Genomic DNA, 27,071 nt, shown 5'->3' with positions numbered 1-27,071 from the left:
AGCACACAGTATGAGCTCAGTAAAGGTTTGAGCAACCAAGAACAGAAGAGGTTCTTGGACTGGGGCTCAGTGCCCTCAGAGCCTCAGTTACCCCTCTGGTCTCTGGAGATCCCTCCACAGAACAAACCAGCTCTGGTCACAAAACCTGCAGCTCCCTTTGGGGAGTGGAGAGACTCAATGAAGTGCCATTCTCTGTGCCACTTGTACAAGAGTGGTCCTGTAGGGTGCTTTCCAGCCTCTGGAGTGCTTCCCAAGAGCCCTGAGTGGTGGTGAATGCCTGTAATCCCAGTGACTCAGGAGAATTGAAAGTTTGAGGCCAGCCTCGGCAACTTATCCAGATCCTGTTTCAAAATAAAAAAATAAAAAGAGCTGAGGATGCGGCTCAGTGGTAAAGTGCTTCTGGGTTCAATCCCTAGTACCAGCCTCTGGAGTGCTTCTCTAGGCCAGATGCAACTCAGGGGACTCCTGCCAGCTTGGAAGGTCTATCTTCCTCTTTGCCTTATCCTGCAGCAGTGTCCTCAGGTTCATAGGAGTGATGTAACTGCATGGAAGCTGCTTCCCCCCCCCCCAGGGTTGGAGAGCCACATGGGGGAGGGCTGAGGGAGAGGCTGGCAGCTTTCCCTGTCATGACTGGGACAGGGTGGCAGTTCCAAAAGCCCTCTCTATTAAAAAAAAAAATGGCTGAGTTTGTTCACTCATTCAACAAATATGTACAGAACGATAATGTGGCAGGCACAGAAGTGAGCATGGGATACACAGATGTCCAAAGGCAAGGTCACTTCCCTACTGGAGCTTCTCATCTGGGGGGGCGGGCACAGTCAATAAGTTAATGAGATCATCTCTGATAATGACAAGTGTTTTATGGGAATAAGATAGGGTAATAATAGGCGGGGGCGGGGGAGCTGGGGTTGTGGCTCAGCGGTAGAGCGCTCACCTAGCACATGGGAGGTCCTGGGTTCGATCCTCAACATCATATAAAAATAAAGATATTGTGTCCAACTAAAAAAATAAATATTTTTTTTAAAAGATGGGGTAATGGGGTAGAAAGTGATTGGGGCCAAGTGTGGTGGCCTACACCTATAATCCAGGCTACTTGGGAGACTGAGGAAAGAGGATTGCAAGTTTGAGGCCTTTGAGGCCAGCCTGCGCAATTTAGGCTATCTCAAAAAGTAAAAAGGACTGGGGATATAAGGCAATGGTAAAGCATTCCTGGGTTCAATTTCCCAGTACAAGGGGGAGGGGTTTGGGGGTGAGGGCAAGGACTACTTTTGGTGTATTTGGTGTATGATCATAAAAATAAACATTTTTGAAGAAATGGCATTTGTGTTAAAATTGATGAAAGGAATTAAAGATCCATGCCTACCAAATAACAACTGGGAGCAAGACAAGGATCTGCAGGTCTCATCCTAGACTTAGTGAATGAAAAAATTTAAGGGCAGGACCCAGGAATTTGCCTTTTTCTTCTCTAAAGGGTTCCATGCGTGCTAAAATTGGAGAACTTCTCCCCCCGGGTCTTTTGAGAAGATCACACCTTTTTGGGAGGATCACACCCTGTGAGCTTTAGAGTTCCTTCCTACTCCCAAGACCTTCCAGTTCCAGGAAGGGAGCTTCTAATTTAGGGGAAGAGGCTAGTGATAAGGAGAGGAGCTGTGGTCATGTTAACGCTGTTTACTGGTGACAGTTCTTGCTTCCTCAATGCTGAAGTATAACACCAGAGAAGCACGCTGAGGCAAATTATTATTAAATTATTTAATTATTATTATTAAAGGACAGCAGAAAAGACTTCTCCCGGAGGAAGAAGGGGACCCAAGAGGTGGAATCCGTGGAAGGGGGAGATCTTCCCTCTTTTATAGCTAAGGTCTATCTTTCAGCTTTCCCGCATTTCTGTCGATGTTCCTGTCCTTTGTTCTGTTATCTTGCAGTGACAGAATGTAGGTGGGAGACCCAAAAGGTGAGGGGCAGATGGGCCAGAGGAGTAAATAAATAAAAGGTAAAGGCATTGTGTCCAACTACAATGAAAAAATAAATATTAAAAAAATAAAATTTAAGAAAGAGCTGGAGGTCTAACTCAGTGATAGAGCACCCCTGGGTTCAATCCCCATTTCCAAAAAAAAATTAAAAAAAAAATACGCGTTCCTATTTTCATCTCTTCTCACTCCTGCCCAGCCGCCAGCATCACAGGGCAGTACTGTGAACTCTTGAGGGCCCTCCCAGACCAGTGGCTGGGGAGGACGGCCGGTGGTGTCAGGCAGTTGCAAGGTCGCATTCGGAGGTTCTAGGCTGGCCGCAGCCCAGCTCAACGCCGGGGCTTTCCGAACCTGGCAGGTACCCAACGGCGCACCTCGCGCTCTACGCCCCGCAGCCCAAGCACACGCTTGACCATGCGGGTTGGAGCTGCGCGTCCTCGGGCTGCGGCAGCGCGGACGCAGAGCGCACCGCCGACCTACCAGCAGCGGGCGGCGGCAGCTCCCATGCGGCACACGTGGGGCTGGGCGCTCTGGAATCCCCGGTGAGCCGGCGGCATGGGGCAGGCGGGCTGGAAGGGGCTCTGCCTGTCGCTGTTCGACTACAAGACCGAAAAGTATGTGATCGCCAAGAACAAGAAGGTGGGATTGCTCTACAGACTGCTGCAGCTCTCCATCCTGCTGTACCTGGTCGTGTGAGTTCCTAGACGCTTTCGGGAAGCTGGGGGAGGGGCGGGGACAGGACTCAGAAGGGAGGATGGAGAACAGTAGCCAGGGTCTTCTCCAGGGTCCTGGAATTTGCACGTGTGCACGTGGCTTTCCCTGTGCTCCCTGCCTGCGGAGAGGCCGACCTTGGGCTCTTGTGGGTAAAAGGTAGCCCTCTACTCCCCTGCCTGCTCTGGAAGTGAGGAGACGTGGGCTGGGGCTTCTGGGTCCCTGGGTTTATGAGACTGTCCACAGACAGCTCCTTTCCCTAGTGCTGCAGCCCCCAGTCTTAGGGCCACGGGAAGGGGGCAGGGATGCGGGGGGGCTGGGCTGTGGCTTTCTTCCCAGAGGCCTCCCTGGGCCCTGGCCTGACAGCTGGCGCGAGCATCAGACAAGTTATTTTTAATCACTGAGCGTCAGTGTTTTACTCTGGTCTGGGGCAACTCATCAGCCTGGCATGTCCGGGAACTCCCTTCCTGTCAGCTCACCTCACCTAGCCTCTCTGGTATCCAGCTGGGGGTCCTGCCCAGAGATCTCTATCCCCAAGTTCATCTGTCCCCTTCCCCCACCCCCCATCCTACTCAGCAGGAGCTGGGGCCACAAGCTCAGGGGTCAGTTCTTCAGGGTTGCTCATCAGGCACTGTTCAGAGTCTTCACCTCTGACTGACAGGAGGGAACAGGTGGAGAGAGAGAGCAGTCATGGATAACTGGGATGTACCTTCTCGAACTCATTCAGTAAATGCTGTGCAGTTTTTCCCATTTCCTCCTCGGGGGCTACAGCCTTGGCCTTGCCCTACTCAGTCCTAGAGGTCAAGCACTCAGCTTTTCCTGAACTTCATCCCCAAGGCACCTGGATGCCTTCCACCTCAGGGCTGTTGTACATGCTGTTCCTTAGCCAGGCATGCTTTTCCTCCTTAGTTAGTACTCACTCATTCTCCAGACCTGGGTTCTTGAATTACTCCCTCTCCTTTCCTTCCTGGCATTCTCATGGTATGATTATCAGCTAATTTAGGGGAACAGTTGTTCAGTATCTATTTCTGACTCCCTGCCAGTCTGGGGATGCCATGAGGGTAGTAGGGCCTGGCATCACCTCACTAGGGAACAGGTGTGAAATGAATGAGTGAATGAATGAAAATGTGTTTTGAGTATTTGCTTCATGTTGCTGTCCGAGCTAGGCCAAGGGTGTCCTTACTAAAATGATTGGTTGGCTCAGGGGGGTCATAGACCTCTCAGAATTCCTTAGAGACATGGGAGCCTAGAATCCAGGGCACCCTAGCTCTGTCTCAGAGGTGAGATGAATGCATGTACATTGGCATCTGCCACGCTGAGAACCTTCACTGGGACCCTGGGACCCACCACTTACTGCATGTAAGCGGTAGCAGCTTCCTGCTCCCTCAACCTCAACTGCCCCAACTTTACCAAGAGGAGTCAACCTGAACTGTCTCTATCAGCAACAGCAACAAGTGATGAGTTCTATTCATTGGGTTCTTCTTCTGTGCCAGACACTGTGCTCAGCAATTTATATGTTCTATCTCATTTGTGTTTATATGGATGAGCCACATTTTGCTTATCCATTCACCAGTTAATGATATTTGGATTGTTTCCACTCCTTGGCTGATAAGAATAATGCTGCTAATTATATTCTTGCACAGTTTTTTTTTATAGACTATGTGTTTTGGGTTCTCTTGGGTACATACTTAGGAGTGAAGTTCCACAGTCATTGTAACTCCCTTTTTAACCTCTTGAGGAACTTCCTACAGTGGCTACATCATTTTACATTCCCACCAGTAACATATTGAAGGTTCTTATTTCTCTACATTCTCACCAACAAGTGTTTTTTGTTTTTTTTTTAGTTTTTTAAAATTATTATTTTTAGTGTGAAGTGGAATCTCATATTATGGTTTTTATTTATCTTTTCCTAATTTATCTTTTTTGAGGGTGATGTCTAATCAAATGTTTTTAAACATTTTTATGTTCAAAATGTTTTTAAACACATTTTTAAATTGGGTTGTCTTTTTAATTGCTGAATTGTAAGAGTTATTTATATATTCTAAATACTAGTCCTTTACCAGGTATATGACTTACAAACATCTTCTCCCCATTCTGTGGGTTGTCTTTTCACTTTCTTGATAATGTCCTTTGAAGTGCAAAAGTTTTTAATTTTTTAAATTTGGTACCAGGGATTGAATTTAAGGGTGCTTAACCACTGAGCCACATTCCCAGTCCATTTTATTTTTTATTTTGAGACAGGGACTAAGTTGCTTAGGGTCTCTCTAGGTTGCTAAGACTGGCTTTGAACTTGTGACCTTCTGTCTCAGTCTCCCAGGTTGCTGGGATTGTAGGCATGTGCCACTGTGCCCAGCAAAAGTTTTCAATTTTGATGAAGCCTTACTTATCTATTTTTTTTTCTGCTTATGTTTCTGGTTCAAAGAATACAGGATTTTGTGCTCTTATTTCCTAGATTAGTTTCAGGTTATGCACTATCTCATTTAACCTTCTCTGTTATCCCTGACGGGGGGGGCATTATTATCCCTGTGTTACCTTGGGAAACCAGTGCTCCCAGAGTGAGTCGCCTTGCCTGGAGTCACAGCCTGTATGAGGCTCAGCAGGTTTCAGCCCAGGCTTGCCTTGCTCTGGGGCCTCAGCACCTGAGAGCAGTGGTTTTTGCCTCTTTAGAATTCCTTCCTCTGGGGTTGCTTGTCACCTCTGCTGCTTGCAGGACTGAGTTTTAGGCAACCATGGGAGCTGTGAGCCCTACCCAGGAGCTGCTGGAACAGGTGGAGCCCTAGGAGTTGCTGTGATGCCCACTCCAGCCTGGACTTGGGCAAACATCCCTGAAGGCAGTGATGTGGCTGACACCCTCCTGCTGTTCCCCTTCCCACAGGTGGGTGTTTGTGGTGAAGAAGAGTTACCAAGATGTTGACACCTCCCTGCAGAGCGCTGTTGTCACCAAAGTCAAGGGCGTGGCCTATACCAACACCTCTGAGCTTGGGGAGCGGCTCTGGGATGTTGCTGATTATGTCATTCCACCCCAGGTCTGAAGCCCTGCTTATCACTGGGGCCCCAAGCAGGCAAGCCCTGGTTGGGGGTGTGTCACATGGGGAGCTGCTGGTTTGCCCCAGGAACTCCATCCATTGTCTCCTTCACCCAGCTGGAGACCCTGTCCAGATCCTTTTCCCATGCCAATCCCCTGCCTTCGTTTTCTGTGCCTTGTGTGACTGCTCTCTTCCCAGTGAACTCTGAGTCTGTTAAGACCAAAGGGGGCCCAGAAAACCTTCAGGTCATTGTGAGTCAGGTGGCCCAGCACAGAGAACTCCTGTTTTACATGCTACTGCCCTGGGAACAGCTCCTCAGTCTATTCACAATTGTCGTGCCCTAGGGCCAGGGCAACCCCATTACTGCCTCTGCTCCTCTGAGGTCTGGGCTTGGACCCCAGTAGCTGAGTTTAGAATAGGGATTCATGGGCAGGGCACTTGGGATTTGTGGGCCTGGGAAGGACCTCTAAAAGAACATCTTCTCAGGAACTGTAGGGTCAGTGAGATGATGGATCAAATCCACCAGTTTTGTGGCCCTATTTCCTCCAACACCCATGCAGAGGCCTCACATTGCCAGGAAGCCCTGGGAAGGAGGGTCCTCCTAAGAGGGTAGGAGAAGGTTCCTCAATGCCTCTCTGGCTCCCCAGGGAGACAATGTCTTCGTTGTGATCACCAACCTGATTGTGACTACCAACCAACGGCAGGGCACCTGTGCTGAGGTTTGATTTGGTGTGGGGAGTAGGGAGGGGTGGGATTGTGATGGGGTGGACCCCTCTCCTGAAGTAGGGGCTTCTGTGTGCTCTGAGGATCCTTGTGGGCTGTATGCACTGGTGAACAGTGTCTGCATAGTTTGGGGGAGAAACAGATTCTCAGAGGGTGTGTGGGCCCAGGCCAGGGAAGAAGACCTCTTCTAACCCCTGGTGGCCCCAATGAGGCCATCCTTATGCAGCGCCTTTCTCTTTTGGCAGTATGAAGGTGTCCCTGATGGTTTGTGTTCTCAGGACCATGACTGCCATGCTGGGGAGACTGTTATAGCTGGAAATGGTGAGGGCTTGGCATGGTCAGGGGAGGTGGGGGTGAGGGGGACCTGGAGCTGGGAGGCTCCTGGCTTCGTCCCTGTCCCACCCTGCAGGAGTGAAAACTGGCCGCTGTCTGCGTGTGGGGAACTCAACCAGTGGCACCTGTGAGATCTTCGCCTGGTGCCCAGTGGAGACACAGTCCATGCCAATGTGAGTGGCTCCAGCCTCTGTCCCTTGAGGAGTTGCCGGGTCCCATGCTGTGGGTCCAGCTTGGATGGAGACACGTCCCCTCTGAGATTCTCGTTCTGAGGGAGATGTCAGGACATCCCAGAGAAGCCTGAGGACCATCCCAACTGAGCAAATTAACTGTCTTTGGCAAAGTCTCCAGGGGACCCAGGGAACAGGTCTCAGCCCTGTCACAGGCCTGGGGAGGCGTGGAGGGGCCATGGCAGGGCCTTCTGCTCAGTCGGTCCTGGACTGTTTTCAGGGAACCACTCCTGAAGGAAGCTGAAGACTTCACCATTTACATAAAGAACTTCATTCGTTTCCCCAAATTCAACTTCTCCAAGTATGTGGGGCTTGGCCATGGGCAGGGGGTGCTCATGGGATGGGGCCTTAACTCAAGCCCCCTGAGGGCCTTGGTTGGCCCTCCCCGTGGCTGTGCATGGGCCTTTGTGCACACAGTATCTGCATGTGAATGAACTTCAGGGTGATGTTGGGGCTCCCGTATGCCTGTTGTGGGTGTGGGCTCTGTTCTCGACAGGAGTGGGGTAGGAGCTGGGGAGTGGTCAGTTCAGGCAAGAGCCCACTGACTCGTGGGTCAGGCCCAGGAACAGTGAGTCTCGCTCATCCTTATTTCACTACTTCCACCCAGGGCCAATGTGCAGGAGGACACGAATTACCTGAAATCCTGTCGCTTTAGCCCCAAGAATCTTTACTGCCCCATCTTCCGACTGGGGTCTGTGATCCGCTGGGCGGGGAGTGACTTCCAGGACATCGCCATGAAGGTGGGTGGTACATGATCAGGGAGCCTTCTCTAGGGGCCTGGGACCACATGAAGCAGGTGTGGAGGGGGACCTATAGGTCGGGAATGACCCTGCAAAGTCACCTGCCTCCATGAGCTCACTGTTTTCAGAATTATCTGTGCCCGGCTTGGGCCCAGAGTCTGGTGCTCATTGAGGGGCAGACTTGCCCCTGTGGCATAGTTCTCAGCCCCTGGGGCTTCGGGCGAAAGGGACATCCTGGCCATGTGTAAAGTGCCTGTCTAAAAAAACTGCTCTCTCTGGGTGGTTAGCTCCTTTCTCTCCTGAAGAGTAAAGAGAGTCCATACTGTAGCTAGAGCAATGTGACATTCTCAGCCATTCTGTTCCAGAGGTGGGGATAGAACCTCCCTGGAGGGCTGTCCCCAGGGCTGACCTCTAGCCTGAGCCCTTTATCTGTTTTGTCCAGCTCTCTGTATGTGACTTCTGTCCCTCTCCAGAAGGCTCTGGGTATTGAGCCTTGTCTCTTGTCTCAAGGGTGGTGTGATAGCAATTAATATTGAATGGGACTGTGATCTTGACAAAGCTGCCTCCGAGTGCAACCCTCGCTATTATTTTAGCCGCCTGGACAACAACCATGTAAAGTCTGTCTCCTCTGGGTACAACTTCAGGTAACTGTCACCTTGTGCCACCTTGTGACCCTGACCACATTTCACATCCGACCCTGGGTGCCAGCACTGTGCTACCCCTAGGATGGGTGTCAGAGTAATAGATGCAAGGAGAGATGGCCAAGGAGAGGATCCCAGCAGAGTGGTGGGGAGCATCCTGTGAGCGTATCTGTCTGGTGAGAAGGGTGTCTTTTCTTGCCATAATACTGATAAGGCTCAACTTCTTTGCTGGATCAAGTTCATCCATATTTTGTTGGCCCAGGGGTTAACCTAGAGTGTAGTGGGAAAGCCTTGGCCCTTGGGGTAATGCCTGGCTTAGATTTCAAAGGCCTGGAAGCATCTTTTATACTTGGCTCAGTGAGAGGGTCTGCAGCCCTCTTCTAGGTCTGCTGAGAGTCAGTCTCCTGGGGGTGCTGATAAATCCCCAGAGCAACCATGGTCCATGCTGTGCTGCTAAAGAGGGAAGGCACAGGCAGGCTGGGGCTTCCCCTGGGCTTTGTCTCCCCTAGGTTTGCCAGATATTACCGAGACTCTGCCGGGGCGGAGTTCCGAACCCTGATAAAAGCCTATGGGATCCGCTTTGATGTGATAGTTAATGGCAAGGTGTGTGGGTGGTCCTCCCATTCAGTGGTTGGGTAGGGTGGGGTGTGGGAGGTTGGAGATCCCCTTGGGATCTGACCGTCCATCCAGCCTTACTTACCTGTCTTGTCTCTTGTCTTTCAGGCAGGAAAGTTCAGCATCATCCCCACAATCATCAACGTGGGCTCTGGGGTGGCACTTATGGGTGCTGTGAGTACCTTCCTCCTCCCTCCCCACTTTCTATTCTCTGAGCAGGGAGAGTGAGGTAACTGACTGCTCAGGAGGAGTGTGCCCCAATTCCCCAGAAAGCAGGAGACTTGGTGAGATCAGAACCTACATGGGTAAAGAGGGCTCTTTGGGATTTCACACCATGCCAGCTGCCCCCAGATGGAAGTGACAGCTGGAATTTCTCTTTTTAGAGCCAAAGAGGCATCTGCCTGTAGCTCTGGAGCTTTGAGGTGGGCTGGGGGTGGAATTAGGTCATCCCCTAGCCATGGTGTGGGCTGGGGTCTCTGGAATCCTGGGTCAGCCCCCGAACTTCTAGTCTCCATCTCCACTTCTGCTTAAAGGGGGCAGGATTACCCTATGAACGGGGTTTCTCAACCTCCGCACTATTGACATTTTGGGAGCTATCTTATGCATTGTAGAATGTTTGGGAGCATCCCTGGTCTCTACTCACCAGATGTCAACGGCACCTTCTCTGAAGTTGTGATGTTCAGAAATGTCTCCTGGCTGAGAATCAGTGGGCCAAGGAGATGAAGGCTAGGGAGATGGCCCTATAATCCTTCCTCTAGGTGGCTCTTAAGTCAGCCCAGAGAGGCTCATAGGAGAGGATGTTGTGACTGGAGGGCTGGGCAAGTTGCCTCTGAGTGCCTGTAATGCCCTTTGTACTTCTGGAAGGGTTGTTAAGGATATGGGAGTTGGTGGGTGGCTGCCCATGCCAGCAAGTTCCTTTCCAAGGTTTCCAGCTGCCTCTTCCCTCATTCCTCTGCATGACAATCCCAAACAGCCTCATTGGCAGATTCAGTCAGGATCTTGGGTTGACTTTTTCTTAAAATCAGGAAAATTGTGCCTTGTAACAGAACTCAGAACTCAAAAAGGCCATGCATCTAAGAGGTGATTGATACCAGAGGGCTCCAAGTGGATTCCTTCTAACTGGAAACATTGTTGCTAGGGAGTTCCAGATATGTATACATATATGCAATCTTCTTACATTTTGGATAAAATACAGACATCTGAGAGACCTACTTGAGAAATGAAGATAATGATGCAGAGAAAAGGTGGTGGTGGAGGTTGAAGAAGGAAGGAGGATTAAGGAACTGATAAATGACATTTTTGGCATCTGGGAAAGACAGTTATGCAGTGTCCAGAGTCAGAGGACCAGGCTCAACTATCCATCAAGCCATACTGGTCTTGGTGCTTAGGAACCTCACGCCCAATCCTGGGCTGTGGGTTGCATCACCCTTTAGTGGTGCAGATGGACATTACACACAACTTGCTGGGGTCTGAAGTTGTGTTTATGGGTCAGTTGGGTTCAGATGGGTTAGGTCAGGCAGCTTCTCTTACCCTGAACACTGCTGTCATGTCTTTGTTAGATATAAACCTTCTCCAATCAATCTCATGCTGACTTTCTAAAATGTTGCAATTCTGACAGTCTCCCCTCTACCTCAAGGATTAGGATGAATGCCTCAAGAACATTCTCACACAGGCTGGTTCCCATCCACCTGTGCGGAAGTGCATCACCCTTCCCCCACAGGCCATATGGCATTTCCCAGGCATGACAAGCTTTCTCCTCCCTCTGGAATGCCCTTCCCAGGCTTTGTATAAACTCCTATTTAGCCCCAAGGCTTAGTCCACCCCATCTAGCCTGAGTGAAGCCCTATCTTCTGTCTACTCCTGTGCCTCTCCCCATTCATTAGAAGACACATCACTGTGTCATAATTTATTTGCTTGTCTCCTAGCAGAGGGAGAGTCCCTGGAAGATCCCTCTGGTCCACATTCTCCCTGTACCCCTGTGTGGTCCCAGCTTGTGGTGGGTGCTCAGCAAATGTATATTGACAGAATGGGTCAGGGTAGTATGGGGGGGGGTTCCTAGTCTGTGGGATCTGGTGGCAGAGCTCCAGTCTAACTTTGCGTCTACCATGGTCCAACTCTGCGGCCCTAGACAGTTTCCTTGTGTGTTAAAGGGGGACATGAGGACCCCTTGCAGATTGTTGCAGAATCAAGTTAAGAGTTCTGAGTTAGGCCTGCAACTGTTTTGCAGGGGGCTTTTTTCTGTGACCTGGTGCTCATCTACATCATCAAGAAGAGGGAGTTTTACCGCGACAAGAAGTACGAGGAAGTGAGGTCAGTTAGGCTGCCTTTCTGCCAGTGGGCCCCATGGGCCCCACTGACTTAGAGCCTTTGCCTGGTTGGCTACTGGGTTTGGGGTGTGGAGGCAGGGGCCAAAAGGCATGGGGAATGTGGGGTCTTTCAAATATACCTGCTCCATAGAACTGGATTCTGCTTCAGAGCAGCCCAGGGAAAGAAGAGGCCTTCCCAGGCTACTGGCAGGGTGGGCAGGTTTACAGCCTCTTCCTATGATTTTGGACGAGTCTCAGATGGTTTTTCTATCTGCAAAGATGAGAGTTGGTTTACATATCACTAGTATTTTGGGATTTGGGGGGCTTGAAGGTTCTAGTGGGCTGGGAATCTGGGTGGTAAGGAAATCTGCAGGGGCTTCTTTCCAGTTCTCTTAGACCACTGGCTTGTGTGTGAGTGTGTTTGTGTGTGTGTATGTGTGTGCGTGTGTTTGCAGAAGCCAGTGTGAGGGGGAATCGTGATGGGGGTGGAGGCTGCAGGTAAGAAGGGATAGCCCTTGTCTTGGGAAAGGCTTTCTGGAGAGGCTGGGATCAGAATGAGGAACTGGGACGGGCACCTCGGAGCTCCCTCCGCCCCGCACATCCAGGACGGCGGGCGCAGGATCTGCCTGAGTGGTGTGGTTTGCCTCGATTGAACTCCAGCCGCAGCTTGAACCCAGCCCAGCAGCGAGGAGCCCGACCTGGCCGCAGACCGTGCTGCTGGAGGAACGAGGGCAGCTGCCTTTCTTGGCCCTCTCCGCCTATGTCTGGGGAGGCGCGTACAGGGCAGGGTCGAGAGGGCAGTGCGCTGGAGACCGAGGCCGAGGTGGCGCAGCCAGGGCAGCCGGAGGAGGAGCTGCTGGAGGAGCAGCCCCAGGTGCTGCCCAACCGTAGCCACTGGAAGGGAAATGGCAGTGTGTGCTCGCATTTCCCCGAGCTAGCCAGGTGAGGCGCTGCTGGGCAGAGCCGGCTGAAGATGAGTCTTGCAGAGGGGGGCCGCTAGGACACGCGCTCCAGGTTGGCCTGGACACCCGGCAGGATGTCCAGGACTCGCAAGGTCCCTCCCAGCTGGACTTGGGAGAGAGGGGTTGCTGGTGGTTCTGTAGGCCCCCATGAGCCTCCATTAGCGCCCCAATCCCCCTGGATCCACGTGCAAACCAAACATCTTGCTCTGCTGCCCTAGCATTAAAGCAGCAAGAGTACCCCTATTCACCCAGCGCCTTTCCCTTCCTTGTGCTGCCCTGGGCCATTTGTATATGTTAATTCATTTAAGCATCTTAATGAGGTGGACACTGATATGCCTTACTTTGTTAATGAGGAAACTGAGGCACAAAAAAGGTTAAATAATTTCTTCAAGTTCCACAACTAATAAGTGGCAGAGCTGGAATTTGAATCTCGGCAGCTCTGGGATCTTGTATCTCTAGGATCTAGTTCTCTAGTGGGTTACCTTGTCTATAAAGACCCTCATCCCCCCATCTCCCATCAGATCATTCCCCTGTGTCCCTCTTCTATGTAGACATTCTGGAGCTGCCCTTCCCCTGGGCACTGCCTGGAAGTCCTGGTCAGCCTGCTTTTTCTTCTGCAGATTGTGGGGCTGGAGCTCTAGTCTGAGTCAGGTGACCTGAGTTTAGGCGTGCTCTGATTATGCCCTGTGGTGTCTTGGGCCTTATTTTCTTTTTCTTTTTTCCTCTCAGTAGGGGTTGGACCCAGAGCCCTCTCCTACTTGGTCAGGCTGGGATGTTCCCAGTCTTGGGATGGCCTTTCCTCCAATCCCAGCTTTCTTTCCTTGCAGACTCAGGATTTGGCAGCTTACAAATGGGAGCTTAGGCTTGTCTGGAAAAGAGCCAGAGAAATAGTCTGGGATGGAGCAGAGTGAGGAGAGAAAGGTGGAGGCTAGGGTCTGCAGCAGTGGGGTCAGTGGCATAGAGTCTAAGGACCTGGGTGGGGTAGGTCTGAGCCCAGCAGCCCTTTATGTGCTCCCTGAGCTGACCATCACTTCCTGGGCGCCTGCCTAAATGCCTTACCCTGCAGGGGGAGAGAGTGGCCGCCTTGCTTGTCTTGGCCCAGCCTGCCTGTTGCTGTGGGAGGCTCCATGCTCATGGGCCTACGCTCCGGCTGCCACCACAGATGCTGCTTCTCAGTGCTTGGCGGTTCCTGAGGACTCAGCTTGAGCATCCCCATGTGTTTGGGGTGCAGCCAGGAACCTGGACAGATTTCTCCTTTCTCCACATGCTCTGACTGCCTGCAGTGCTGTCAGTGGAAGGTGGAGGCTGCTGCATGTGGCTGCCTTTAGGGAGGTGACCCATCCACAGAGTTCCTGACAGTCTTCTCTGCCTTCTGTATGCCCCTTTCCCACCCTCTTGCCCACAGGTCTGGCCTTCTGAAGAATGTAGAGGTGAATGCTGAGCAGCTGCAGAACCTGCAGACAGTGGAGACATAGCTAGAGCTGGTGGCCTAGAGGAGTCTTGAGGATGTTGGGGCCAGAACCACCCACAGCTCTGAACTGAGAAGAGATGTGCATGTGTCTGCAAGGGATAGGGGCTTCCAGGAACAGCCATCTCCCCTGACTGAGATCCTGCTACAAGCCTTATGTTGTATGGAGGGGAGTCTTGGCAGCCTGACTGGCTCAGATCCAGAAGAGGAGGCCCTGGGGCAGGCGCCCAGGGAACAGGGCAGGCCAGGAGCCTGAGTGATACTAGATTATTTTAATTTTTCCTGAGAACCTGACTGGACATTCATATTCATCCATCCATGCATGCAGTAAATACTTATTGATGCATGCTGTGTGCTTGGCCCTATATAAGAGATGCTTAAATGAGATACTGACCTGGTCTTCAGAAATGGGGTAGACACACATATAATGACCTTCAAGCCAACAGAGACATTACTGCCCAGCTACTCTGGCTGCCTTCCCGCCTCTAGCTGATAAGTTCACAAATCCCTGTAGAGAATGACAATTGCTCAGAGAAAGCCTTTAGATAACATCCAGGGGAACACTTGGTCTTACCCATAGGATAAAATTTAAAGGTGGCCAAAGAGGCAATAGGAAAGGACTGGACCAGTTGGAAGGCCGCTGGCCCATAAAGGGAGAAGCCAATTGCAAGGGCTTTAAGGTAAGATGGGAAAGAGAAGGCGGGGAGAACTCTACTCCATTCTTTTAGGTAAGCTCAGCAAGACCATGTCTCCCACTCACACCTCCCCAAGAATAGTGACCTGCCCAGATGTGAGATGCTTTTGCCTGTGTGATTTGGCTCTTGCTGTTGTGTGGGGCTGGATGTCCCTGCTAGCTTCCCCTCCTTAAGTGCTAACCAGGTAAAGGATTATCTTTTAGCAGGTGTCAAGTTGTTAGGGAGGCCCTCACTTCCCCACCCCCAAAGTGGGGTCTGTGGACCAGCATCACTAGGGGGCCTGTTAGAAATGCAGAGTCTCAGCCCCCTCCCTTGTCCTACCAATTCAGAACCCATATTTCCCCTTAGGTGATTTGCAAGCATATTATTATTGCCTGAGAAACCCTGATTGTGAGGGGAGAGAAGGCCAGCTTGGCTGGAAGGAGCTAGTTTCTAGACATACCTCCTGAGACCAGGATACCTCTCCCACTCACACCTACAGCCTGAAAGCAGCATTATGCTCAATTTGTTTGAATTAAAATATCTTGACTAGGTAATATTTCTATGATTCAAACATGCCTATAATTCTAGTGATTCGGGAGACTGAGGCAAGAGGATCGGAAGTTTGAGATCAGCCTGGGAAGGCAGGGAGGCCTCTACTCACAAGTCCCTGTAGAGATTGATGTTATCCAAAGGCTTTCTCCTTTTATCCAAAGGAAAAAGCCTTTGGATAACATCCAGGGGGACACTTGGTCTTACTCCATGGGATATAATTTAAAGGAAAGGACTGGACCAGTTGGGAGGCAGCTGGCCCTTAAGGGGAGAAGCCAACTGCAAGGGCTTTTAGGTAAGCTCAGCAAGACCATGTCTCAAAAGTCTAAAGGGCTGGGAATGTGACTCAGTAGTAGAGCACTCCTGGGTTCAATCCCCAGTATGCACCACCACCCCCCAAACAAAAAGGAGTAGTAAAAAGTTCTTTTCACACATTCTCTGGTGGCAATTACCAATTCCAGAAGACTTCCTTATTCTGCTAAGAATCCATGTTCACATGGTTACTTATGCACTAACTCAGGAAATGATCTTTTCCTGTAAGGCAGATGCTCCTGTGTCAGAGATGGACATGAAATGTGCTTAAATATTTGGCTTGGGGGCTGGCTAGCTCTTTTCCCTATCCCATGGCATCAGAGGAATGGCTGGGTGAACCCGATAGCATCCAGGAAGCATACCAGGGAACATCCTCTTTGGAAGGGGATATGGTCTTTGTACACAAGGGGGCAGCAAGCCTCCTTCCACAGGAGCCTTTGGGGACAAATAGTCTCAAGGCATCCAGTAGGAGGTTACTGCCACTGGGGCGGTGGAGCATGGTGCCCAGAACAGGACTCCTTATAAAGCAAGCAGCTCCCTCACCTTGGGTTGTCTGGGGACCTGTCAATGAGTGAACCGGCACTCTGAATAGAAAGTGGAAAATTTAGGTGATCTATTTAAGTGTTTTACTTCCTCACTAAAGCAAACCCTTGGGTTTTATAATCTAGCATGTTACTTTTATGGTTGGGAGGAGGTAAGAGGGGCAGGACTTGTGGCTGCTTAGCGATAGATCTGGTTCCTTTTAACCTGATTTTGAAATGGTGTTGTCATAGTCAAATAACCTGAGGACAATGATACTATTTTATATTGGAGTATAAATGCCTGCCTACAGTCATTCAGTCAGTAAATATTTACAGGGTCCTTATTATGTGTAAGGTGTTGGAGTAAATGATGGAGATACAGTTGTGTTCAATGTATAGGGTCCCTGCCATCGTGTCCTTCCTGGCTGGTGGGAGCTGGACCACCTTAGCCAAGGGGTCACACCTATAGTCACAGACTCAGAGTGCTTGGAGGGTTTTTAACCAGTAGTAGTCAGAAAGTTTCTCCAAGGAATTTTGACATATTATTTGAGACCTGAAAGGTTAGGAGCGGCTGACTGGGTGAGGAAGGAAGCGGAACCACATACGTAGGAAGAAGCCAACTGAGGATATGCGTGAAGGCAGTGCAGCTGCACAGCGTTTTGTGAGGCTTTCCTGTTGTTGGCCTTAATTTTTTGGAGGGTAGGAGGCACCAGGGATTGAGCCCAGGAGCACTTAACCACTGAGCCACATCCCCAGCCCTTCTTTTGTATTTTATTTAGAAACAAGGTTGCTTAGGGCCTTGCTAAATTCCTGAGGCTGGAACTTGATCTTCCTGCCTCAGCCTCCCAAGCTGCTGGGATGACAAACGAGCCGCCATCACGCCCGGCAGATTTTTTTCTTTGGTGGTACTGGAGACCAAACCCAGGACCTATTTGAACTCTAGGTGAGTCTTCTACCACTGAGCTACATCCCCAGCCCAAATTGGTTTTCTTTACCTCTAAGGATTGCCCCATTACACTTTATTGCCTTAAAAGGACTAATTCAACCTAATTGTTTCTTAGAGGCCAGCAAAGCTGTCCAGGCGGCCTCAATGGCTACATGTCAGGGGGCCCATACTCAGAAAGACCAGGGAGCCCATTACAGCTTCTGGACATCACTGTACATTCCTGCTAGATTTGCCTTGCTTTTTGCAGACTCTGGCTTGCCACATTCTGCATAATCTTGGTGTAAGAGTTGGCGGCTCATTAATCTTACAGAAATGTGCTTTTAAATGGAGAGAAATGAAGTAGGAAGTTGAGCTCCTTCCAAACTTTTGAGAAAATCCCTTTCTCTCTAGGCACTGGTTGCCTCATTGGAAAAATGAGAGTTCAAGCTCTAAGACCTTCTTTCTTTTTTTTTTTTTTGGCGTTGGAACCCAGTGCCCTTGTACCTGCTAAGCACACACTCTACCACTGAGCTATATCTCTGGTCCAAGAGAGCTCCTTCCTATTCTGATATTCTAGGTCCTAGCTTAAACTTGCTCATCAACTATTTTCCTAACAATTATTATCATCCCAAGCCTTTGGGAGCGCCATACTAGTTACACACTGGGTGCTATTAATAGTGACATCATGGGAATCAGCCACAAAAGGTCGAAATTCCTCCATTCTTGATGCTGGGGGTCATTAACACTGAACAGTCATGGTTGCCTTTTTACCCCCACCCACCCTCATCAGTTCTTCTGTTCTCAGTGGGGGAATCAGTTGTAAAGGGAGAATGTTACTTTTTCTAGGTATCTCTGAGCACCTCAGGGATCGACTACTATGCCCTGTAGAGTTCTTAAAATCACCCTACTTGGAATGACATCTTGAGTCTATGGAAAAGGGCTCCACCCATTTCCAATCCACTACCTCCCAAGCGATATGAGTTTCCTCAGAGGAAACTCTTCACTGCATCCAAGAACGCTTTTTCTCCGAAAGACTATTCTGTACTGCCAGCTGTTTCCCTTTAGGCTGGACAGAGTTAAAGGGGGCAAGGTGGTAAGCACCTTCTGGGACCTGCCCAATATATGTATTTTTGACACTTTTATTTGGTTCTCAAACAATAAAAAGTATCAATTTTAAACATGTCCTGATTCTTTTTCCCTTCATATCTTCATGATTACCCATGTTTTAGGGGAAAATGTAAGGAGAAGGCGAGATTAAGAGGCAGATACAAGAAACAAGTTAGTAAGCAATACATTATGCTCCTTGTTACCTTGCAAAGAAACTCAAACGAAAGTTTGGCAATTCTTTAAAAGAATAAACATTAAAAGACTAGGAAGACACTGATAAAACTGGTACTTTTTATTAATTTGATAAAACTCTGGAAAGCATTTGGAATCAAGTTATCTTCTATCCTAGGAGCTTAAATTCCCCCCAAATCACTTAAATGTGAAGAAATTCATTGCAATATTTCTTTTAATAGTGAACACTTCCAACAAACTTACTGCCCAACAGTAGGGAAATGGTTAAGTAAACCAGCCTACAGATCCCTCATCCCTTCTCTTTTCCTCCAACAGCAGGACCCCTCTGCTTCCTCCTTACTTTACATTAGGAATAAACCCTCCCTTCTCATTCAGAGAAGCCTGAGAGGACTGGGCTATACAAACCATGAGTGTGAGGGTTCTCAGTGATGGGCAGAGAGAGGGCTCACTGGAAGAGAGAAGCAAAGCTGTAGCTCAATTTTTTGGCTTGGGGCACAAGTAAGTGATCTGGAACCCAAGATGGAGTTCAGGTATGAGTCCTAGATTCATTTCCATTATTGGCCATGGGCCACTTATGGTCTATAGAAGAGGTCTTGGATTCAAGCTCTTGGATCCTCTTCTGGTCTCAAACTGATCTTTTAAAAAAAAAAAAACCCAAATCTGATCACATCATTACTAAAGCTTAAGCCTTCTCCACAGTTACTCTTATGATCAGGCAAACTGCCCACTAAGGAGCTCCAGGATCTGTTCCAGGTCTACCTCAGGACCTTTTCTTTTCCTCTCCAGAGTTAGGTCATACTTTCCTGTCTACCCAGGACTCTTTTCTGTAAAAGCAACCTCCCTCCCTTTTGACATTCAACCTCCAGGTCTCAGATGTAAGGTTATTCCTTTAAAGAAGGCTTCCTCGATCAGTCCCAACCTGGGCTAGGTTTGGGGATTCTATCTACTTTCTTCATAGCACTTACCTAACTTAATCTGTGAAATTAGGTAATGCTAATTTCCTTAATTAGACTATAAATTCCACAAGCAACATATCCATTACTAAAACTCCACTGCAATATTTATTTCTCAATTAGACATATATTTCAAAATTCTCCTAAAAAGAATGAATAATGGATTAGCACATAGGCAGAGGCGTTTACACCCTCAACAACCCCAGAGTTTAGCTGGCAGTCCAATCTGTTTAATCCTCACAAGACGTATTCTTTTAAAAAATGCATGAATTTATTTTTTCTTATGGGAAAGACAACTAGCTGTGACTAGGTGAAATTGAACTGACATGACTCCATTCATATCTGGAAAGAGTGGCTAGTTGGAGGGAATACTGGGCTGTGAAAAAAATATACTCAATGCTCATCCAATTCTGCAAAAGCAAATTAAGAGAACTGCATCTGAATCCTGGCTCTGCCTCTTCCTAGCTGAGTCTCCACTGGCAGAGGTATTTAACCTCTTTGAGCCTATTTTTCATTAACAGGATTAACAGTAACACTTCCATGTTATTGCTAGAATTAAATGAAATAAAGTTCATAAAAAGTACAAGGCACAATGCCTGGCATGTAAGGAAATAATAAATACACTGTAATCCGTTTTCAGGATGTTAACAGTAAGTAGCCCTAGTAGCCCCTGTCTGAAATGCCTACATGTAAGCAGGGAAATTACAGACTATGGCCCAAGGCCTGCTCTCCAGAAGTCAAATCTTGGCGACTTTGCACCACTGGTAAACTATACATTAAGACAAGAAAGAACTTCACAAAGTGTCTCACACTTCATTTAATCTGAAGAATATTACAGGCTCTCTGTCTTCAGATATAAATTATTTATAACGTTACAGAACAAGCAGCGAATTCAACAATTTAAAAACTAAGTAAGTCTACACGGTGTTAATTTCTGGCAACAGTCTTCCAATCTGATGTTTTAAAAAAGGCACCCCTGCCCTCATTTCAGTAGACGTGCACCATGCCATAGAGGAATGTCCAGAACAGGACGTAGGTGAAGAGGCCTCCGATAAGGCCTCCTGTAAAGAGAGGTCTTCGTGATTTAAAATATTTGTTCCACCTCCTTCCCGCCTTGAGGATCAGGAGCAGGGAGAGCAGGATGGAGGCAAGCAAGTAGAAGATGAAGCCGTAGAGGCCGGTGAGGCCGAGGATGCCGGCAGTGGCCCCCGACAGCGCTGACACCGAGGTCCGGCAGTAATCCAGGACGGCCGCGTTGCCCCGCACGGCTGCCTCGCTGATGAACGGCGGCCCTTCCCGCTTGGCCACCACCGCGGCCATCGCACCCGCCGGGGCTCAGCCTCTGCTTTCTTGAGGAACAAGGCAGAGCTGCGGAGAAAACCAAGTTACTAGTGGCGCCTGAAGCTTGGCAAGTTGGGTTCACACCACCCCCTACCCCGGGGCTTCCGAGACCCGGCATCACTCGTGAGTTTCTGACCTTCAAAAGACGCCGAGAAGACTAAGGGCTCTGGCCGGTAGCACGTCTGCATCCCCCGGCCAGGGTTTCGCAATTACCTGAAACACGGCGGCGTTACTTAGCGTTCCCTCACACAGGTCGAGGTAGAGATTCCCGCGGCGCCATCTTGTGCTGGAGGCTACTGGGATGGCTCAGGCTGCGCATGCGCACACAGCTCGCCCGCCCTCCTGCGCCTGCGCCTCGGCCACGCTCCGCCCTCTCTCCGCTTCTCTACGTACGCACCGGGACTTCCGACAGCCGAACAGCGCTCGGGCCGGTAATTGGCTGGAGGTTTCTTAACAATTCATGAGGGGGCGGACCAAGTAGGGCTGCCTTTGTTAACCAGAGAGGGCGCGGCCGCTGGCATTCTCACTGCGGGCTTCTCTCAGCTGTACTTCGTTGCTAGATCGGGTCGAGATGTCTTACATCCCGGGCCAGCCGGTCACCGCCGTGGTGGTGAGTGCGCTCGCGCGGGTTCCTCAGCTTGGTCTGACCTCATTTTTTCGAGCGATAAACTGACACCCAAACAGGTTGACAAAGCATTGAACCGGGGGCTCCTGCAAATAGGGGGGCCAGAGCTCCGGCCCTCGCTTTGCCGGCCGGAGCGGTGCTGCAACCTCCCATGGCAAAGAAACATGACTGGAACTCGAGCCTCCCGAAAACCTAGGTAGAGGTCAAATCTTGTGCATCGCCGCCGTCTGGCGGACTCCTTTCAGCCGGCCGGGGTGGAGAGAACCTAGTAGTAGAAAGACCTCGCCCAACGGAGTCTGGAGGAAAAAACCCAAAAACCCAAACCAAAACCCTTTCCCGGGCCTCCTTGTCCCCAGCTGGGCAGCCACGGGGGGGTGGGCGCCGGCTGCGACGTTCGTGAGTCGCAGCCTCTGGAATGAGGAAGCGCTTCCTCTGCTCCAGCTGGCTCCGCGGTTGCCTCCCATGGGAGGGAGATTTGGTGGGTGGGGCTGGACAGAGCCTCCTGTAGCAGCCCCCTTACCCCTTCCCATCCAGCCTCGCTTCTGGGACCCACCCGCCGCCCTGTCCAGAGCGGAAACTCATACAACAGGCTTGATCCTTCTCTCAACTTTCCCTGGATCCTCAGCCCTTGGGGCAAAGTTCAGGTCCTTCACCTGAAACTGGAGGCCTGAGACCACCCTTTGGACTCAGCCCAGGCCTCTGGCTACCTCCTTGCCTTGTCTTGGATGCTGGGTGCATTTAGAATAGGCAGAAGGAGAAAGGAAGGTTGGGACGCTAGACCTGGGCACAAGCTTCCCGGCTGACTGGATCCTGGAAGCCAACTCCCTGGTAGAGGTGGGGAAATTGAATCCTAGAGAGAAGTCTGGTCGTGCCTGGCCTTAAAGGAAGCCCTCCCACCCTTCTTCCCAGAGGTTTCAGAAAATGGGAAGAAATGCCTTCCCGGCAGGCAAGGAGTTAAGTAAAAGTTCCAGCCTTGGAGTCATAGGGACTGGAGGTGGTATCTCAGATGGGTGTGCTGGAGAGCTTCTGTAGTCAGGAGGGTGGGGCAGAGGAGCCACAAGATAGCATGTGAGGGTGAACTTGGAGCAGCAACTCAAGCCTGGACTGCAGGATCAGCTTACCGCTGTCCTAGTTTCACCCTGCACCAGCTTGACTTTTCCAGATCCCTAGTTTCCCCAGAAAGAGGGTTCCAGGTTTGCTTCTTAGCTGGAAAACAGGGAACACAAGTGAGGAGCCAGAGAGCCACCTTAACTGCTTGACTTCTCCCAGCAAGTCAGTGACAGGTTTCTGTTTCTTTTCTGACCTTGGGGGTGGGTTGGAGGAGCTCACACTTTTAGGCTTGAGGATCCAGGTAAATGTGCCTTAGGGATAGTGTTTCCTGCTCCTTTCCCCTCACGTCATGCCTGGTTCTAGGTTCTTCCTCAAAGTGTAGGACCACAACTGTCCAATTCTTCTAACATCAGGAGCATGCCTGAACATGGTGGATGGGGTTTAACCTCTCTGGCTATGTCTTGGATTGGGAAAGGATTCTGGAAGCTTTTCCCCCAGTCCTGCCCTCCCCCATATAGGTTTGAGAATTACAGCCATTTTGGTCCCTTCTCTGTCCATGTGGAGCAAAGGCTTCACAGCCCTGTCTTCTGGACACCTGTGTGGGTGGCTTCTGGCACTCAAAGTTTATCTTCTCCTCCTAGATCCCCATCTGAAATGATAGTTGTGTTCAGCCAGATTAGATGGCTAGATGCTCAACTCCTCTCCCTGATTAACAGTCATCAAGTCTATGGATTTCAGTTTCCAAGTAGCTCATGTCCTCTGGCCTCTATGCCCACTCCACACAACACATTCATTCTCCTACTTATGACCTAAGTGGCCATTCTAGCATCAAATGTGATCATGCCTTGCCCTATTCCCTAAATTCTCTGTGCTCCAGTGGGTTCACGGTTAGATGGCCACAATGCTCATCACCTCCTTAAGGCCTGGTACAAATGATCCCTTCTTTGTGAAGCCTCTCCAGGTCCAGATACAGTTGCCATTTGCTGTTTTTCCCCAGTTCTTCCTGTTAAAACTTTACACCTTGGGGCTGGGCGCAGTGGTGCATGCCTGTAATCCCAGCGTTTTAGGAGGCTGAGACAGGAGGATCACGAGTTCAAAACCAGCCTCAGCAAAAGTGAGGCGCTAAGCAACTCAGTAAGACCCTGTCTCTAAATAAAATACAAAATAGGGCTGGGGATGTGGCTCAGTGGTCAAGTGCCCCTGAATTCACTCCCGGGTACCAAAACAAACAAAAAATTCCCCAGAACTTTCCACTTTTGATTAATCTTTGTCCTCAGGATCTAGTGAATGGAAGGTACCTGTTTAGGGCTCTGAAAGGTGGGGAGCTGAGTATGGTGGTGGGGGGGGGGGGCTAGAATACTGTCCTCAACCCTGCACAAGAGCAAGATCTGGGGCTTCAGGGGGACCCCCCTCTCCCATCTAGGAATAGTCGTAGGGGTCTGCATCTCACAGCTGTCCTGAACCGGCTGTAGGCTCATCTTACCTCACAGTTCCACATCTTCATCCTCTTTGGTCTCACAGACCTTCAAGGCGTTGCTCTGCTTCCCTTGGCCAGGAAGGAAGCCCTTTCCCTTTGGTGCAAGTTTGATCTTCTCTACTTTTCCTGAGCACCTAAGTGTCTTGCCTTTGACAGTGCTGGCTCAGCAATCTGAGCTGCCTTATTGTACCTGCATTGTGCCTGACCCTCCTGCCCTGTGGGTCCCCTCCCTGGGAAACTGGACCTCTCTTCCATGGCAGCCACAGCACCCTTGACTCTTGGGCCAGAACGGGTTTAGAACACATGGTGACCAAAGCTGGGGAAGTAGGGGGAAGACAGGGCAGAGAGCTGTGTGGGTGGGTCCATGTTGCCAAGTTTTAAGTCCCAACTCCCAGCCTCCCAGGCTGGGGACCAACTAGATTCCTATTGAACTAGATTCCTATTGGCCCCATGATCTTATCTCCAATCTGCAGCCCAGCCCTATTGGGCCACACCCCTTGGCATAGCTCTGAGGTGACCCAGCAGCCTGAGGCTTCTGCTTAGGACTCAGACAAGATTCATTCTCCACTCACCCCATCATGCTTTTTTTTTTTTCCTTTGCCAGCAAAGAGTTGAAATTCACAAGCTGCGTCAAGGTGAGAACTTAATCTTGGGCTTCAGCATTGGAGGTGGAATTGACCAGGATCCCTCTCAAAATCCCTTCTCAGAAGATAAGACAGACAAGGTGAGAGGGAACTAGGTCCTGTGACCTTTCTATGGGGCATAGAGGCCTGAGATGGTGGGTCTCTGCTTCCTGGGCCTGTATGGAAGGAGCAGATCTTTTTCTGGGACAATCCTGATAGAGGTCAAGATATAATATGGTGAGAAAAGGAAGGGTTGGGATGGGGAGTGGGCCTCTGAGCCCTCGGAAGGCCTGCTTAGACAGCCCAGGAAAAGTAGAGGAGGTAGTCATCAGCAGGGCTGGAACATCTCTGGGTAGCCATGCTTTCCCCCTGGCTGTCCTAGCACAGTCTATACTGGTGGAATGTGCTGGGGGCAGGCTGGGCCCAGGGAGAGGAGTGGCTGGGAGTATGTTATGTTAGGCTCTGCCTTGTGGATAAGGGGCAAGTCCAGTGACCACAGGTCTTGACCTGGGCTCCCTCTTTCAGGGCATTTATGTCACACGTGTGTCTGAAGGAGGTCCTGCTGAAATTGCTGGGCTGCAGATTGGAGACAAAATCATGCAGGTAACAAGTGACCCAGAGGAGGAGAGATTAAGGTTTGGACCAAGGGGGCTGAAGCACATGGGGTTGGGAGAGATTGGCCCAACCTTCCTGCAGAGAGGGACTTACCGAAGCCAACTGGAAGTCATGCTGGTATGGCCCACAGACAAAAGGCTCTTCTTTGAACTCAGTTCTAGTGCTTGACATCTCCATGTTTGGAGATTTTGGTCTGGGGGCCTGCTTGGGTGGCCTGGGTACGCCAATAGTTTTCTGCTTGCTGATCCTGGAAGCAAGGAACTGAGGTGGGCTGTTTTCTCTTCCTGGATCAGGTGAATGGCTGGGACATGACCATGGTCACACATGACCAGGCCCGGAAACGGCTCACCAAGCGCTCAGAGGAGGTGGTGCGCCTGCTGGTGACGCGGCAGTCGCTGCAGAAGGCCGTGCAGCAGTCCATGCTGTCCTAGCAGCCCACCTGTGATCCTTACCTTGTGCCTACCTGCCTATTTGTACAGCGACACCACTTCCACGCTCTCTGCTCCTCCAACCTGGCTTCTGCTGCATGCTGGGTTCCAGCTCAGAAGGGCGACAGCTGATCCCAGAGGCCTGAGCCAGTCCTGTTTCCCCTCCCACTCTAGCCCGAGGCTCTGGGACCAGGTCTGTCTCTGGGATACTGAGGATTGGAAATAAGGGCCTGGAGCTGAATGAAGCCAGTCTGCAATGACCAAAGCTCAACCCACTGCTGCTTCAGCAGTGCCTGGGTGAGCAGAAAACACCACTTTCTGAGAGCTGCCAAAGCTGGGAAATGCCACTCGGGGCTGGCTTTCCCTCATTTGCCCCGGCTGCAGGGCTTGGCCCTGCCTTCCTATGTCACTTCCACAGTGCCCAAGCCACATGCTGTCCACCCCGACATTGCCCAGTGGGGGGCTAGACCCCCCACACTCCTGGAGGCACTAAGAAGGTTCATCTGGATGGCAGCTGGTAGCCTCCCATGCACCCTCACTTCCCTGAGGGGTGCTGGCCTCCCCAGGGTTTGCCTACTTACAGGATTTAGCTGAGGTTCAAACTGACATTTCAGGGCAGCTCTCAGGATTGCCATTTTTCTCTATGCCTGTGGTTTTACCTTTTGTATTTTTTTACTCACAACTTTGATACACAGTGTTTTTACCTTACTATTTGGAGATGCCAGTTCTAGTTTTGAGTCTAGCTTACTAATTCACATGTGGGAGCAACTACTCTTAGCACATGAACAGCCTTACTTTGGTTACCAAGGAAATGGGGCAGTATGATGCTGCCCCACTCCCAACATCTCATGTCCAATAAAGAACGCTGGAATTCATGAGGGATCCTTGCTGAGACATGGAGTGGAATGGGACAAGTGCTTTGGTTTTAAGGATGGCTAACATGTCTCCCACTGTTCTGGGACAAAGCCCAACTCTTTTTAGGCCCACCTGCCCGGGAAAGTGTGTGGCTGGTGTTGCCTTAGAAGCTTTAGTGAGGGCTGAAGGTATAGTGGTAAAGTGCTTCCTGGCACAGGGGAAGCCCTGGTCCCAGCTCTAGTACCGTGGTGGGTGGTGGAGCCTCAGTGGAAACACCCTGTATGTGGCAAAGGCCACATCTATGTCTGGGTATACCTTCACTGCAATTAAGGTGAGGAACCTGGGGTGTCACTGTGAAGCTAGGTTACATAAAGGAAGTTGGGGGTACTTCAGTGTAACCTACCTTCAGTTCCCACCTGAGAGGGGCCTCATGGGCACTCTAGGGTTCATGGGAAAAGCATCTGCCCCTGAGACTCTAGACAGTTTTGATCCACAGCCAGGGACATAACCCTGGATGTTCCCACAAGTCGAGAGTAGCTAGGTAGTAAGCAGTGAGTATCTAGTCCTCTGCCTACTAGCTCTGAGAAGGTGCTGCCACTTCTGGATCCACCTTACATTGCCAAATCAGATTTGTGAAGGAAAGTCCAGAATTTGAAATCTCCTATTTTTAAAGTGCAATACCCAAGGACATATTTTATAAAAATCTCTGGGTGGCCTAAATAAAACTGGTCTATAGGTTTGGTTGCGCTGCATTCTCTGCTCTAGGGAAACAAGACCTTAAATTCCTTACAGCTGGATAGAATAATCTGGAAAATAAGACCTTTACTTCCCTGATTCCAGTGAAGTCATGCCCTTAAAAACCTCTAACAAACCCTTGCCCACATCTGCAGCTTGCACATGCTGGTGTACCTTAGTAATGGCATATGAGACCCATAAGACATACCTACCTGGCCCTGAGTGGGCATACCCCCAAGAGGGCATACCCAATGAAGCGCAGGGTCAGTACACAGCCACCTCAGATCAGTGATCTCCCAGGCCCTACATATTTCTTTACCAGGAGGTCAGTAAGGCTAACTCCCTAAGCCCCCAGGGCTTAGCT

The 27,071-nt window shown here is 50.3% G+C and overlaps 3 protein-coding genes across 9 annotated transcripts; 2 read left to right on the top strand and 1 right to left on the bottom strand.

Annotated features, from left to right (window-relative positions):
• Nucleotides 1–2,238: 2,238 nt before the first annotated feature.
• On the top strand, nucleotides 2,239–17,884 carry P2rx5 (purinergic receptor P2X 5). Of its 4 annotated transcripts, none has more exons than XM_013363785.4 (13): nucleotides 2,239–2,659; nucleotides 5,554–5,704; nucleotides 6,352–6,423; nucleotides 6,673–6,748; nucleotides 6,837–6,933; nucleotides 7,211–7,291; nucleotides 7,598–7,730; nucleotides 8,241–8,374; nucleotides 8,881–8,974; nucleotides 9,095–9,160; nucleotides 11,214–11,296; nucleotides 11,953–12,234; nucleotides 13,660–17,884. In XM_013363785.4, the coding sequence occupies exons 1-13, from the start codon at nucleotides 2,523–2,525 to the stop codon at nucleotides 13,727–13,729; spliced, it is 1,476 nt and encodes a 491-aa protein (XP_013219239.2). In that variant the 5' UTR covers nucleotides 2,239–2,522; the 3' UTR covers nucleotides 13,730–17,884. The 4 variants fall into 4 exon arrangements, with proteins under 4 accessions (XP_013219239.2, XP_005337366.1, XP_077898799.1 ...); XM_078042673.1 differs by lacking the exon at nucleotides 5,554–5,704 and adding an exon at nucleotides 5,389–5,553 and having other exon boundaries at nucleotides 2,527–2,659; XM_078042674.1 differs by lacking the exon at nucleotides 5,554–5,704 and adding an exon at nucleotides 5,346–5,553 and having other exon boundaries at nucleotides 2,527–2,659.
• Nucleotides 17,885–19,760: 1,876 nt separating this feature from the next.
• Nucleotides 19,761–20,836, bottom strand: Emc6 (ER membrane protein complex subunit 6). 3 transcript variants are annotated; one of them, XM_078042682.1, is made up of 3 exons: nucleotides 20,697–20,836; nucleotides 20,436–20,512; nucleotides 19,761–20,326 (listed from the first exon to the last, which is right to left on the bottom strand). In XM_078042682.1, the coding sequence occupies exon 3, from the start codon at nucleotides 20,276–20,278 to the stop codon at nucleotides 19,946–19,948; it is 333 nt and encodes a 110-aa protein (XP_077898808.1). In that variant the 5' UTR covers nucleotides 20,279–20,326; nucleotides 20,436–20,512; nucleotides 20,697–20,836; the 3' UTR covers nucleotides 19,761–19,945. The 3 variants fall into 3 exon arrangements, with proteins under 3 accessions (XP_077898808.1, XP_005337361.1, XP_021590250.1); XM_005337304.5 differs by lacking the exons at nucleotides 20,436–20,512; nucleotides 20,697–20,836 and adding an exon at nucleotides 20,513–20,667; XM_021734575.3 differs by lacking the exon at nucleotides 20,697–20,836 and having other exon boundaries at nucleotides 20,436–20,643.
• Tax1bp3 (Tax1 binding protein 3) lies at nucleotides 20,771–25,992 on the top strand. Of its 2 annotated transcripts, XM_005337302.5 has the most exons (4): nucleotides 20,771–20,909; nucleotides 24,056–24,175; nucleotides 24,600–24,677; nucleotides 24,983–25,992. In XM_005337302.5, the coding sequence occupies exons 1-4, from the start codon at nucleotides 20,871–20,873 to the stop codon at nucleotides 25,118–25,120; spliced, it is 375 nt and encodes a 124-aa protein (XP_005337359.1). In that variant the 5' UTR covers nucleotides 20,771–20,870; the 3' UTR covers nucleotides 25,121–25,992. The 2 variants fall into 2 exon arrangements, with proteins under 2 accessions (XP_005337359.1, XP_077898806.1); XM_078042680.1 differs by lacking the exon at nucleotides 24,983–25,992 and having other exon boundaries at nucleotides 24,600–24,944.
• The last annotated feature ends 1,079 nt before the right edge of the window (nucleotides 25,993–27,071 follow it).

This window comes from Ictidomys tridecemlineatus, chromosome 3 (assembly GCF_052094955.1).
Source record: "Ictidomys tridecemlineatus isolate mIctTri1 chromosome 3, mIctTri1.hap1, whole genome shotgun sequence".
In the NCBI taxonomy this organism is placed as follows: domain Eukaryota; kingdom Metazoa; phylum Chordata; class Mammalia; order Rodentia; family Sciuridae; genus Ictidomys; species Ictidomys tridecemlineatus.
Note: the sequence above shows the minus strand (reverse complement) of the source record. Positions and strands in the feature narration are given on the sequence as shown.